This window comes from Leptidea sinapis, chromosome 42 (genome assembly GCF_905404315.1).
Source record: "Leptidea sinapis chromosome 42, ilLepSina1.1, whole genome shotgun sequence".
Lineage (NCBI taxonomy): Eukaryota > Metazoa > Arthropoda > Insecta > Lepidoptera > Pieridae > Leptidea > Leptidea sinapis.
The window spans coordinates 1974195-1989181 of NC_066306.1; the positions used below are offsets into that span (position 1 = coordinate 1974195).

Sequence of the window (14987 nt, forward strand, 5' to 3'; positions counted from 1 at the left end):
TGTTAATATGACTTATTGTTATACATTGCCTTTCGGTTTTCGTCTGTTAAACGTCTGATTAGCCAGAAACTGTTTTTGGACTTATTTTGCGGCCCTTTATTTACCTACGTGATAAGTAAGTAAGTAAGTTGTTGCATACATAATATTTTGTGGTCTTTTCTCTGTGATAGCTATTTGATATAATATATTTAGTCTGTGGTTATCTTGAAATTATTCTGTTTTAAAGTTGGACGTAATTCCAGAAAACGATTTGGATCGTTTTCAACAATCATGTCGAAATTGAGTTAAGAACACAAAACTGGTCACGTTATTCATATTAACGGACTGATGAAATGTAAAATGGCAGCCCTACTGTACTCTTTAATGACATCATGACATAGTAGCCCAACCCACATGTATGGAATACGCTAATATTTATTAAACTTTAATCACGAATCCCTTAAAATGTGATATTTGTGGCTTGGAACGTTTTTCAGGAACTACGTCCAGTTATGATCGTAAAAAATTGAAATCGGGTGGAGTCTTTCGACGATAACGTCAATCATTAAGTTACATGGACAAAAACTTATCTTCTGTGGTAAGGTTTTCGCGGGCTTTTCTACGTCAAATGTTTATGACAGATTGTCAAATACAATGTTGATCGTTTCGAAGTTCCAACTAGAAATTCATTCAAAACAAAACTTTTGAAAGTGTTCAGATATAATTTTCTAGGAAATAAAGTGTTAAATATCAGTGATTTAATATCTTATTTATTATAGCTTACCTTCAGCTGTACTTGGTTGTCAGAAAAAGTGTAAATAATGAGTTCTCTGCTGTCCGCTGAACTTTCTGCAACTTGCAATGCTTTGGGTACTCTTAATAAAAAAAGTGGAAAATACATGATAGATGAATTTTCTCTCAACACAGTAAAAGATTTAATTAGATATTTACGTCGAGATGGAGAGGAACATGAAATCCGTAGACATTTAGGACAGACAAAAGTGTTACAATCTGATTTGATACCCATGCTTGTAGATCATTGGGAAAATAGTGAACTTTTTGATGTTACCCTTAGGTGAATAAAAAAATGTATTTAGTATACAGCATTAATAATTAAAGAATCATGTATCTAATCACTAAAAAAATATACCTAGTGATGTGGTGTCAATCATGAATCATTTTGTGTTAATAATTAATGTTTAATCTTGTGTCAATCACTCCTGAGTTATTATAATATGTAACATATTAAACAAAACTACTTATTCTATTTTAGGTTAATAGTGAACTTAACAACTCCAGCACTTTTGCTATATAGAGAAGAAGTGCCCACTGATAGGTCAGCTCGTCACAACTACTTGCATGTTCTGTCACATCTGCAGTCCTACAAAGAAGAGTCGTTCACAAAGGTGGATACTTGGCAAGTATTTGCCAAGAAATTAACCAAGGTTTTGGAAATTGTTAGTACATACTATTTTATTTTAATTTATTAGATGTAAGTATTTATATATTATATAAACATGTTATCAACCAACTTGAAAACTAAAAAAACTAACTAGTTAACATTTAAGTAGTTACATATTAGTACTTTTCATTTGGTTTTCTTCTACCTATAACTAAAACTTTTATAGTTATTGGTTAATGTAGTTCATAATATAGGTTTTTTATACAGGAAAAACTATTTTGAAATGATTTTTACTTACCTCCATTAACTGTTTTCAACACCATACACAACGAGTGCACACTAGAGTGTGGTAGGAAGTACTAACCAAAAGGTAGACCTATTGGTAAGTATGTTTGTATGACTATTACTAAATTAACTGGTAAATAAAAATTATAAAACTACTCACATAATATGCAATCTCCAACCAACTTATAATAAATAAGGTGAATTGTATAATAAGATTCTGTATAACGATAAAATATTCGTTCTTTTTCTATAGGATTGGTCAGAACGAGATGAAGATACAGGACTGATCATAGAAAGAATACTGATATTGATTAGAAATGTCTTGCATGTTCCTGCTGATTTGGACAAAGAAAGGAGACCAGAAAATGATGCTAGTATTCATGATCAGGTAAAATAGTGTTCGGCATACTTAAATATCTGTAGAGAACCTGACATATTTTTCAATTCTCTTAAATATGTAAATCTCAGTTTGTATGCATGAATATGTTAAAAAAAATCATCTCATAATATTTTCTAATTCTGGCTTCTTTTGATAATCTCATTAAGTTCTTTTATTTTATCCTAATCATAAGATTAATTTGGATGAACTCAAACCAGCACAGACTAGATAAGTAAAGAGATGTGTCAAGTCACTCCATTGTGAAAGAGAGAGATGGTCATTCTAATTGTGTGTGTGTAAAAAGTGAACGGGAATCAAATAAGTAGCAGAATAAAGTCTTTGTATAAGTGGTTTGAGTATCCAATTTCCCTAAATTTTGTAATTATTAGTAGTTACTGTTTTTCATTTATTAAGGTATTTCAATCATCAATGTCTAATGTGATTCGGCCCATGCATGTTCTTTGACATTGGTTGGTGGTTGATCATTTATATATTTCGCTCTCAACCAACACATACCATTACAATCAGCTCTAAACTCTTTTGGCTCTATGAATTAAACAGTTCAGTTACTCCATAGTATGTGTCTCTGAGATATATATCTTTATAGTGAAAAGATATGTATCTTTTCTTTTCAGTGAAATATTTTGCACATCCTTAGTCTCAAGACACCCAGTTTTTATTCCATAGTTTTACTCTACTTCTCCATATTGTTCTGTAGTAACAAGTTTAATTATCTGTTAAGAGTACAACCAAATATTGACAAACAATGAAAAATTGATAACAGTAATGTATGAATAAGAATTAAACAATTAATATTCTTTTATTTTTAGGTTCTGTGGGCCTTAAATCAATCAGGAATACTTGATGTAATATTATACATGTCATCAGAAAATGAAAAACAATATTTCATGCATATATTGGAGATTATAACACATTTACTCAGAGAACAGAATCCAACAAACTTAGCTGATGCAGCATTGCAGAGAAGTGTTGAAGAAAAATTGAGAGATGAACAAGAGCTGTTAACAATTAGGATGTCTGAGACAAAGGATAGAGTAAATAAGATAAGACAGTATTCATCAACTAGGTAAGAAAATTTATTTGTGCCATTTTTTTGTTGGTTCTTAACATAATGAAATAAATAAAATTAAACTTTATGATTTTTTATCTCTTTTTTTTACTGAAGTTCCAATCAAATTGAAAATATAAAATTTAATTCATATAATATCGCTGATTTTAAAGAGAGTCCAATAGCAATTCTGGCAAAGTCCTTCCAAATCTCTTCAGTAGTATAGGTCTTGAGCAACTTTAGTCCAACTCACTGTTTGCCTGCCCTAAGGTATCAAAGAGTCACCTGCTTGGACCATTTCTCCACACTACAACTTCCGTCCATCTCCATCTGTTGATTAATTTGGAATACTATGTTCTTTGCCGGGTGTATCTTATAGACATTTTGCTTATGATTGGTTTATATGGATGTATAACGTTTCGTTTAATTACATAAAAATTAAGGATATAAATTACTATCAAAATATTTAGTTTAGTTTAGTTAAGTATTTGAAATGCAGCACTATATTTTCCTACAGGCACTCAAGATTTGGGGGTACTTATGTTATACAGAATATGAAGTCAATATCTGAAAATGAGCTTATTTGCTTAAAACCTCTAAACACAATATCTAACCTAGACTTTAATGGTAGTAAAAAATCGAAATTAGTGAAACCCAAAAATAGAAGGCCGACTGAAAGTGGTGCTATGGAACGGAGATCACCATTTGCTGTAAGGTAAGGATTTAAAATTTCAATGATTCATATTATATTGTCATTATTATTTTGAGATGTTAAGTTTTATTCCATATTACAATAAAATACTGGATTTCCTGATGGGCCTGAATGAGCTATATATACTGTAAAGATGGTTATAGATGGTATCGTCATAAATTAGACCTTAGTAAGAATTGTTGTAATGAGCATTTGTATACAAAGTACTTTAAAACATCATTCAATTTATTTGTATTGAAGAATAACTTAACAAACAATTGTTTCTGAGAATCTCTTGTGTAATTTTGCAACAGCTTATCCAGTTTTAAGTTTTTGCCCCAATCAAAAATGCTAAATCCAATAACTGATTTTTGTTAAAATTGTTTGAATGAGCTGCCGCCCGCAATAACATAGACTTATTCCACTTACAAGGCAACCTATCATTGAATCGGATATGGTTGACTATTTCAATGTTATTTTTTTCTCATTTCTGCCGGAAAATATTCGAAACGGCTGGGCTAATTTTGGCGGGATTTACTGCCAAATAGCATGTTTTGCCTGTATTAACATTTATTTAAAAAAAAAAATCAGGGTTCCGCGTTAAAATAAAACCTACAAAATTGTAAACAATATCCTTCTTACCCTACCTAAGCCTAACCTAATATTAAGCTATGAAAGTCTGTCCACGGAGCGGCAACGCTATGATCGCTTCGTACATACACCGCGCCGAGTGGACACAATTTATTTTTTAATAAAAACCGTAGCGAAATTTATTTAAGATTTATCGCTTATTGGCTATGTATCTGTTTTACGAACTTTGCCATTAAATGATATTATTATTAAAAAAAATTTGAAGTGAAACTTATCGACATATGAGAGAAATATTATAGCAATATCATCACGATTTTCGGTTACGCGCCATGTTTTTTTTGAAGTAAAAGAAACTTCTAAATCGACGTATAAGAGAAATATTATAGGAATGTCGTAACGATTTTCGGTTACGCGCCATGTTGTTTTTTGAAGTGAAAGAAACTTCTTTATCGACGTATAAGAGAAATTTTATAGGAATGTCGTCACGATTTTCGGTTACGCGCCATGTTGTTTTTTTATCAAAGTTCAGTATAGTGACGTAAAGAATAATTTATATTCGTTTGAAAGTGATAAAATAAAAAAACTTATTCAAATTCAAGTGAATTTATAGTAAAAGCGAGAGTGATTATAATTTCGTTTGATAAATCGAACACGTGATTTTAATATTTTTTGTATGTGCCCAGTTTCTGTGACGTTGTAAATAGTAGAAAAATGATACTTCATATAGAGGTTTCCCTTTTTACCTGTGTACTGTTACACACATATTTTTTTAATATGAAGCTGATCAGGATCTTATGTAGTTTCCAACAGTATTTTTAGCCAGATTTGAATTTTATTTAATGCCTAATATTTTTTATGTACAGGCTATTCCTGAAAGAGTTCTGTATAGAATTTCTCAATAGTGCGTACAATCCATTGATGCATTATGTAAAGGATGTCTTAGTGAGGTCGATAGCACAACAAAACGATGAGTCATATTATTTATGGGCAGTTAAGTTCTTTATGGAATTTAATAGAGGGCATAAATTTAATGTTGCTCTGGTTAGGTAAGTAATATCTTGTTATAATATTCTATAAATTTCTCAATATGTGTGAGAAAATGCACTGTTCTAGACATTTATGTGAATAGTATTTTAACGAACCAACCAAATGAGTGTTTATAGTATGTGATTTTTAATACTCACAAGCATGATGAAGTATTTATTCACAGTTTATTGTATTTTCTTGTAGAAATTAATATATCAAAATATAAATTAATGAAATGCCTTCTTATTACAGTTAATATAATGTTTTATGTCATATACATGTAACTATCCGTTTTTCTGTAATCCCATGTCCCCAGTCCCAGCCCACGTTTGTGTGAGTGGGCGCGAGATATTGGCAATACTGCTTCCTCGTTTTTTTCGTCGATAAAATAATCGTGTAAGGTATAAACATTAATTGATTCCTGTGAAATAATAAGAAAAGTGGAGGTAGATGTGTCTTTAAGTAATCCTTCCACTAATAAATCTTAATTACGTCCACATTAACTACTCTTAAAAGAGAATATGAACTGAAATTTTGAAAAATTGTTAGTCTCATTAGATTTATGAAGTTTTATTTTATGTCCCCTTTTTTAGTGAAACAATGTCTGTACCTATGTTTCATTACGTGCAACAGCAAATGGAGAAATACTACGACATGATACGTGTTGAGAAAAAGAAATTCTCCAGCTGGGTTCGAAGGTTACATCTAGCTCTCAGATCTTATAAAGAGTTGCTGTACACTCTTTTAGCCATGGATACAGCAGAGGATGTAAGTGTTAAGGAGTCGGCTAAAGTTATCAAAAGTAATATATTCTATGTGCTGGAGTATAGAGAGTTCATATTATCAATAATTTTGAATTATGATGAAAACAAAATGCCAAGGTATGTTCGATTTTATTAAAGTTCTCATACAAATGTTTTTAATATATTATTAATCCTTATAATAATTGCTATAAAATTTCGTAAAAACTAGTGAATTTCACAAGATTATTTTTGTTTTTAGGTCATATTTAGTGGATCTTGTTGAAACCGTCCATTTGTTTTTAAAAATGTTAGAACATTATTGCAAGAAAACTGGGTTGGTTGTTCAAAAAAAAGTTCGAAAGAAGCCTAGCAAGCCAAGAAGTAAGTATATTTAGCGATTAGATATTGATCACAAATTTCAGTGTACCCCAAGGACCTACACTAGGTCTTGTACTTTTGAATTTATACAATATAGATTCTTATGTACCCTCTGATAATAAAGAGAATATATCTACTATACAATTTAGTATTTTGATAACAATTTATTTTTAACTTAATAATATCAATATTAATAAGAATTATAAGGCGTTATTAAACATTTGTTGTTATTTTTTAGTGAAAAAATATCATTCAAACCTCAAATTTTTATTTATTCGAGTTCTATAGAGTGTAACTATCTACTAGAAAAGTATCATGCTAACTATGATAGTAATAATAAAAATTAATAGTCAAATAACTTTATTTTAATATTTGTTAACATTTCTTCATGCATAATTTTCGCAATATTTAGTGTTAGTTTCAATAATTGTTGGTGAAATATAATTGCACATATACGCGCATTTGCATCATATTTAAAAATTATTGTATTTTTAATATGTGATAATTCAAAAGCTTAAGTTTTAACAAGAACTATTATGTTCAGCGTAATAAGTTCAGTTCTGTGTTAGCCGTAGACAGCTCATATAATGAACGGCTCAAGTGGATACATTTTCCAGTCGGCTTGTCAAAAGATTGCACGTTGAATGCGAAATGCTCAAAGATAATTGCTTACAAACTGTGAGTACCAGACAGAGGTACGCAGCGAGCTTTGAGATGTATGTAATATGTACCGGTTAGGAGGTATAACCCTTTTTTTTGTCAAATCCAAATGTATAGACTCCTATTAAATATTTACACATGTCAACTGTGGACACATTTCAGCACAAAGCACATAGAACCATTAGGGTGCAGTATAATGATGCATACCGCATTCTAATGGAACTGCCAAGGTACAATAGTGCTTCGAGCATGTTTGCATCGGAAGGTGTGAACGATATTTTTTCGACCATTCCATCCAGGATTTCCTTCTTTTGGTTACGCATTCGCTCGTCGGGTAACTAAATACCCTCTCCGAATAAATAACCGCAAATAATAGTATAGTATTTGTAATATACTGTTATATAGTACATAGGTTATAATACAACATGTACAAATGTACTTGTATTTATTTTACTTATAAAAATTATTTTTTCTATTCTCTTTATATTGTATTTGTTGTTGAACTATGGGATGTATGTCTGAAGTAAATTGTTATTATTATTATATCCTGAATCACAAAAACGCGTGCTTGTTTAGCCAAACGCAAAGAACAGAGTAAACATACTGTCACAATAACATAATAAGTTATTTAACTTAGATTTAAATTTGTATACAATTTTTATATTTTTTTGTTAACGAAGCTTACAATTACAAGTGTAAGTAAATACCTAAGTGCTGAATAAACTAATAAATAATGAATACCTTTAAGACACATATTGTTAAATGTCTCAATGAAGTAGATAAATTACAATGTATAGGCTGATTCAACATTAGTTATCATAATTGTGTAGGTAAGTATAAAAAATCCGTTACCGTTACCTACTATTCGCTCCAAAGTCTTGCAAAGGTACTAACAATACAACTGTAGCTAATAACCGAAGATAATATGCTAAGCAGCAGAAATTTCTAGAACAAAAGCCGCGTACAAAGGCTCAGGCACAGGCACCGAAGACTGATACACCGTGGGAGGTAGCGAGGGAGCAGATAGCGGTAGTGCTGACGTCACAGATTGAAGATTGCCTTCCGCCGTTTGACGCCGCTTCCGATGTTCCGATAGATCAACAAAAGTATGTCGAGCAAAACATTAACTATTTTTTATATTAGTATAATATTTAATACCGGCTAGGTAAAAATAAATTACCCACCATAAAGGCCGGCAGTGCATCTCTTGACAACTGTTGTAACGGATGTCCATGGGTGGTTGCCTCACCACTCCATCACTTGAGCTTCTTCCCGGTCACCCACTATTATATATAAAAAAAGGTGGATACCACAGCGGCGCCTTTTTCTGCCGTTCTTTCGGTTAGAAGCCTAAGGCGTAATGTTAACATCTTTTGTCTCAGTTACGTGGGCATTTGCGATGCCGCTCATTATTTTCCTTTTTTCTTCTCAGAATGAAGAACCCGAAGGGGATCTGTAATTGGCAGGGTGTTTAACTTACCATGTGGTCTAGTTTTGTCACTATCTCATAAAAAATGTTATTTTTTTGAGAAGTCACGGACTCTTGATGTATTTCTCTAAAAACTTGAGTTTTACAAGTTAATGATAATTTGATTTAGTTAATAAGTATTATTTTTTTTTATTAAGGGAGGACTGTATGAAGAAAATCCAGAAACGAATGCGAGAGGGTCAGTATGAAGAAGCTGTGGGAACATTTAGAGCTGCCAGGTTAGTTAAATATTTTTTTAGTAATATTAAATAAAAAAACTGCAGCTCGTGACATATTTGTTGTGATCTGATTGGGTTCACAATGCGTCACGCTACGCCTTAGATCGTATTTTGATGCGTTACTATTCAGAGTATAATGTAACTGCTATTTGCAAACGAGGCTGATTAATATCGGGTTGCTTATTTGGTTTCGCAACTTAGGTGCTCCCAACGAATAAAAAACTCACGAATTATATCATATTATGTATACAACATCATAAGTGCAAATAGAATTTAATATTTAAATATGTAACACACAATTATTTTAAGTATATACTGCGATTCAGACAGGTACTTTGTAGGAGCTAGCTTTTAGAACCTGCGTAAACATTTTATTAAATTTGACCAACATCTGCGGCACAGTTTTTTTCTTCCCATTTAATACAATAATCCTCACATGAAACTGTCGATCCGTATTTAAAAATTTTCATCAAAATTACTCATTTTTATGGACAGCTCGAGCTTGACCAAAAAAATAACTATGCCAAGATTGTTTTAATAAAAAGGAGAAAATGGTTCCTATAAGACAGTTTCTGTGACTGTCTTATGGATAGATTTCCCCATACTGTCCTAGTTAAAAAACACTATAAGTTTAGGATTGGATCTTAAGTAGTGAGGCGAAATCAAATACTCAATTTTAAACACGCTATCATTAACTTGCTATCTATCTATGTAATGGAATCTTCAAACGTAATTTTAAGATTTACGTGAAACTTTGCACACTTTCTTTGTTGATACAAATTATCACTATTTTAAGACTAATCTAAAAAAAGTTGTTAACAATGAAATCAAAAATTTCGTAATAGAAAACCAAACTAAAATGTAGAAAAAAATTTTCAATAAGTTTTAATTAGGATTAGTGTCATTAAAAACAAGTGTGTGCGTGTAAATCTTTACGCACGATTGAAGTTAAACTTAAACGTATTGGAAACGTACTCTCTGTTTTATCTTCACTTATATATATCTCCCTCTCAACTTCCGTTCGATCCTCACCTGATCACACTTTTCGTAACGCTCTCGTCACGCATTCACCAGCTCCCCAAGTCAAGCGTGCGTAAAGAAGTTTTACTTTAAAAAAATATTATATTGTAAATAAGCGCTTCTTAATAGTTGTGCCAATAATTGGATCAAAATGATGTATGAAATCGTGAATGTCCTTTGCTCTCCTTTGGAAATTTTCGTCTAGCTCAATCCCAAGTACGAACATGTTTATGCGTTCACTACTACAAAAGTTTCCATATGTCGTATCTCTCTCGAGTATGAAAACTTAAAAGATCTTATAATCCTGATAAATACTATTAATATATAGGGAGGTGTGGCCGGAAGAAGGCATATTTGGTACTGATGGTATTCAGGAACACGAAGAGCTGGAAATGTTGGAAACTATTTACAACACAGACCTTGGAGTTGAACTTACAGGTAACTAACGTTGCTGCACTTAAGGTTACAATTTATAGGGTTGCCACTATTTAAAATTAGAGAATGTTGAATATAGATAGATGCATTTAATTATTTTTATGCATTTAAGCCATTGAAATTAAAAAACACCCAAATTTCAAAAGAGAAGACGGTCTAAAATTATCTAACACCTGGGAACCAATAATCTCTAAATTAAAACCCACAGATACACATACCAAAAAAGGAAGAGGACACTGTCAGTAAAATTTTGCCAAAAACCATCTGTATACAGCAAATACCACCTCCGAGGTATTAAATGGCACTAAACTTACGCAAATAATATCTTGACTCATCTACAGTCCCCCTGAAAACGAAATCTGGAAAGGTCTTAATACGTCGGGTTTACTAAAATAATAATAAAAATATGACTTTTACGCAAAAATCTAATGTAAAAACAAAGTTACAATAACACGCGTTTTATGTAAATTTATAGGGTTTGAAATTATATTTTTAAAAACGTAGTTTTTTATTAACTTGTAACTTATAATTCAATATAGACAAACTATTGAATTGATATAAGCTTGTACTTAATTCAAATTATTTAATCAATAAAAAATAGTGAACACTTTTAAAGTTTATAAAAAATATAACATAATAGTACTAGAAATCTATAAAATATTGATAAATTGTTAACTTCACATTCCTGATATTCATATAATATTATATTCTTTTAATTTTACTTTATAAAATAAATACCCAAGTGCCTACTTTTTACTACGTATTTTATAATTTAAGATTGCAGTGATTTGATGAAAAAGTCGTAAATTCTATTTCACTTCGTTCGTAGTATACACAGAATCGTACAATATAAGGCAACTTTTTAAATAACTGATAATATTTTATTTTATCTGTAGATAATGCTGAAAAAGCAGAACCCGAAGAAAACTCGGAGGATGATGATGAAGAAGGTTTGTTATAATTATTGTTATTTTCTTGTGGTGGTGTCCTTCCCAGCAGGGGCGTTCATTGGTTTTCTAGCAAGGTGCCTACCAATCACCAAGACATTTGCTAGAAAACCAATGCACCAATGCATCGTGGATTTAACTAGTAGTAGTTGAGCTTTGGAATATTGTTACCGTGGGTATTTAGCAGCGTAAGGAAAAAATTTTTGAGTGTTTTATTTTATGGTGTTCAATACAATCTTTGTAATAAAATAACGGAACCAAATTAAACTAAATGAACTTTAACACTAGTGCTATATTTATTTAGGTTCAAAAAGAGGTAGGCACTGCCTAATTGCCTATATGATATGCACGCCCCTGCTTCTCAGAGATATGGCGAGGGGGAACTTTGGAGGTCCACTTTTCCGTAATGATTGTAAATGCTAAAATGTATCTATGAATGAATAATTTTGATGTGTTTATGGTTTTAATGGTTTTCTTATGTCTATGTATTTTTAGTGGAGTCGCTGTGATCGTTTTTTCTTCATGTAATCATTCATATAAGGTATTTTTACATGCTTTTTATTAGCTTCACTCTCACTCATTGACTCATTTGGGCTCGAATTTGCCCACCTTTAACAGCCAGATTATTTCGTAGATTTATCGAGGACCGATGACAATACAATAATTTGATAAAAATATTCCATTTTTCAATTTGCAAATTAATATTTTGTTTATTTATATAATTTTCATCTATCGTACCTATAAGGGAGAAAATGATGTTAATTTTAAATTTCAACCATTATGTTTACCCAAATAATAGTTTAAAAAAACTAAAATAACACGCTTTTATGAATAAAGTAGCAGATATTTTCTATTTTTGTCGTTCGGTTTTCTATGAAAAGCGTGTTTTATTAGGTTTTTAAACTGTTATTTTATTTATCTTGTACGTTGGTGTGGAACCGTTGTACGAATCCCGATTCGCACTTATCCTGGTTTTTCATAATATGTACACTGAAGATCATACGAGCCATTACTTACAAGCTACGCTGTCAGAACATGCTTTTCACTCAAAGGATTTTGTCTCCTGGAGTCTGAAATTGACTGTGATCACAACGATTAAAATTATTATTTATTTTTTATTTCCCTCTTGTTAGATGAAGATGAAGAAGATAAGACAACGGCTGTGGTTGAAACAGAATTTGATTTTCAAGACTTCGTTCAGAGGTTTGAGCTATTTGATTATTATATCTAATCTATTATTAGACTGATAGACTACTTGAACTAGTTCAAAAACGTGTTAATTCTTGATACATGATGATTTACCAGTGGGAGACTCCTTTGCACAGGAATCCGGCTAGCTTATGGGTACCACAACGGCGCCTATTTCTGCCGTCAAGCAGTAATGTGTAAACATTACTGTGTTTCGGTCTGAAGGGCGCCGTAGCTAGTGAAATTACTAGGCAAATGAGACTAAACATCTTATGTGTCAAGGTGACGAGCGCAATTGTAATGCCGCTCAGAAATTTTGGGTTTTTCAAGAATCCTGAGAGGCACTGCATTGTAATGTGTACCAATTACCATCAGCTGAAATTCCTGCTCGTCACGTCCCTTATTTTCATTAAAAAAAAACATTCTGATATTATTTAATTTTTCGTTGATAATAATTAAAAATTAATAAAACAAAGTCCTCCGTTGTGTCTCTCTGTCTGTCTGTACGCGATAAGCTCAAAAACTACTGCACCGATTTCATGCTGTTTTTACCAATGCCTACCATGGTTCTCGAGGAAGGTGATTGATATTTTAGTAACATAAATTTAACATTTTGTATTGTAGGTTTTTTATGTTTTTTTAATACTATGTATGTGATATGGGTCCAATTACTGCCTGCAATTAAATTATTATATTTTATTATTTAAACCCTTACAATAAAGGTGTACAAAAAAAAAGATATATGTTATTCTTTTATTTTTAACTCATTAACTTTACACATTTCTGATGGCTTTAGATTAACATTATTCCCCAATAGTAACATAGTTTTTTTTTTCTATTAACAGAACAGAGTGTGTCGGGTCAGATTTAGTATAAATTATTTATATTTAAGGAATTTGTAAGAAGAAGGATTCGTTTAAATTAAATTGCTCTCGGCGGCTCCTAGGACGGGTCATAAAGTATGGTATAGGGAAGCAATGGCTGCTCCATGCGTCATGCTCGTGAAAGGGCGCCACTTGTGGTGGCTGGATGAATCACCTATCATCGAGGAACTGCTTTTGTTTTCTTTTAATTTACTTATATTTTTAATATATTTTTTATTGTTTAAAGTGATCACTTCTGGCATTAATTATACAAATAAAATTTCGAGAACTGGAACGGTTGGCTCAGTTAGTAAGAGCGTTCGGACGGAACCCAAGGGGTGGCGGGTTCGAGTCTCGCATCGTTCATAAATTTTGGTTACAAATTTAATTTGTATATTTAAATTTTTTTCATTTACATAAATTGAAGCATTTGAGTGTTTTTTTTTTCGTCATTCTGTGTTAAAAATATATGTATGATGAAACAGTAAATAATAATTTAAATGAGTGGCGAGGAGTTTGTTCTCCCTTCTTCTCATCTCTACTTTTCCGAAGTGGTGATAAATAAGTTTAAGTTAATGTCCCACCCCCCGACGCCGCCACAAACAGATCAGATACAGTGTATAAAAATACCATGCAGCTGCTAACTTCCCACAGTAGGACTATATCGTTAGCTTCATATTTTTTGCAAATTTCCAAAAGTCAAATTCAGTTTTTTACCTTAAATGATTTCGTTGCGTGAATATTTACCAGCTAATGAGCCCACGTCCGTATCAAGAGGAACAACTCCAATAAATCAAGCCTACCTCTGAAAGGGTAGATATTTATTACGAACCTCCTTAAGCTATATTTCTGTTTGCGGCCTTACAGTTTCCTACAGCCTCATTATTCAATAAATCCACGACATGATCTTGGAGTGCACGCCTAGGCTAAGCGCGCAATACGACAAAAAATCGTTAGTTTTTTTTATGAAAATAAGGGACGAGACGAGCAGTACGTTCAGTTGATGGTAATTGATACGCCTTGCCCAATACAATGCAGTGCCTCTCAGGATTCTTGAAAAACCCAAAAATTCTGTGCAGCACTACAATTGCGATCGTCACCTTGAGACATAAGATGTTAGGTCTCATTTGCCCAGTAATTTCACTAGCTACGGCGCCCTTCAGACCGTAACACGGTAATGTTTACACATAACTGCTTCATAGCAGAAATAGGTGCCGCTGTGGTACCCATAAACTAGCCGACATCCTGTGCAAAGGAGCCTCCCACTTGTAATAAATTAGTCTGTGAACAGTAGAAATACACTTAAATCCGCGCACTGTGAAAATAAATCGTTTGCGATTTAAAATGGTAGATGCGAAATCTTGTATAAATATTTTGTACCCATGCTGTTAAAGGATGGACAAGTATCGTTTAGTGCGAATCTTTTTAAAACAATTTTTACGTAAAATTAACTAGTATATTAGAATGGCTATTTCCTTTTGTAAATCCATGTTACGATGCACACTCTCGTCTTTAGTGGTGGCACGACTGAAACTGTCTTTTGGCATCCAGTATTTCGCAGGCCACGGCATATTGTCATTTGCAATTTTATATCGCACTTAACGAATCAACGAATAAATTTCGT

The 14987-nt window shown here is 32.1% G+C and overlaps 1 protein-coding gene across 1 annotated transcript in view; it reads left to right on the top strand.

Moving 5' to 3' along the window:
- Positions 1-650: 650 nt before the first annotated feature.
- LOC126976742 (protein timeless homolog) overlaps positions 651-14987 on the top strand; it is a 62537-nt gene continuing 48200 nt past the window's right edge. The window contains exons 1-13 of the mRNA XM_050825300.1: positions 651-1054; positions 1253-1436; positions 1920-2054; positions 2876-3132; positions 3632-3829; positions 5260-5442; positions 6016-6303; positions 6425-6546; positions 8153-8309; positions 8830-8910; positions 10259-10368; positions 11262-11315; positions 12446-12515. Of these exons, the coding sequence (XP_050681257.1) occupies positions 801-1054; positions 1253-1436; positions 1920-2054; positions 2876-3132; positions 3632-3829; positions 5260-5442; positions 6016-6303; positions 6425-6546; positions 8153-8309; positions 8830-8910; positions 10259-10368; positions 11262-11315; positions 12446-12515 (2093 nt within the window). The 5' untranslated portion in view covers positions 651-800. The remainder of the gene's footprint in view (positions 1055-1252; positions 1437-1919; positions 2055-2875; positions 3133-3631; positions 3830-5259; positions 5443-6015; positions 6304-6424; positions 6547-8152; positions 8310-8829; positions 8911-10258; positions 10369-11261; positions 11316-12445; positions 12516-14987) is intronic.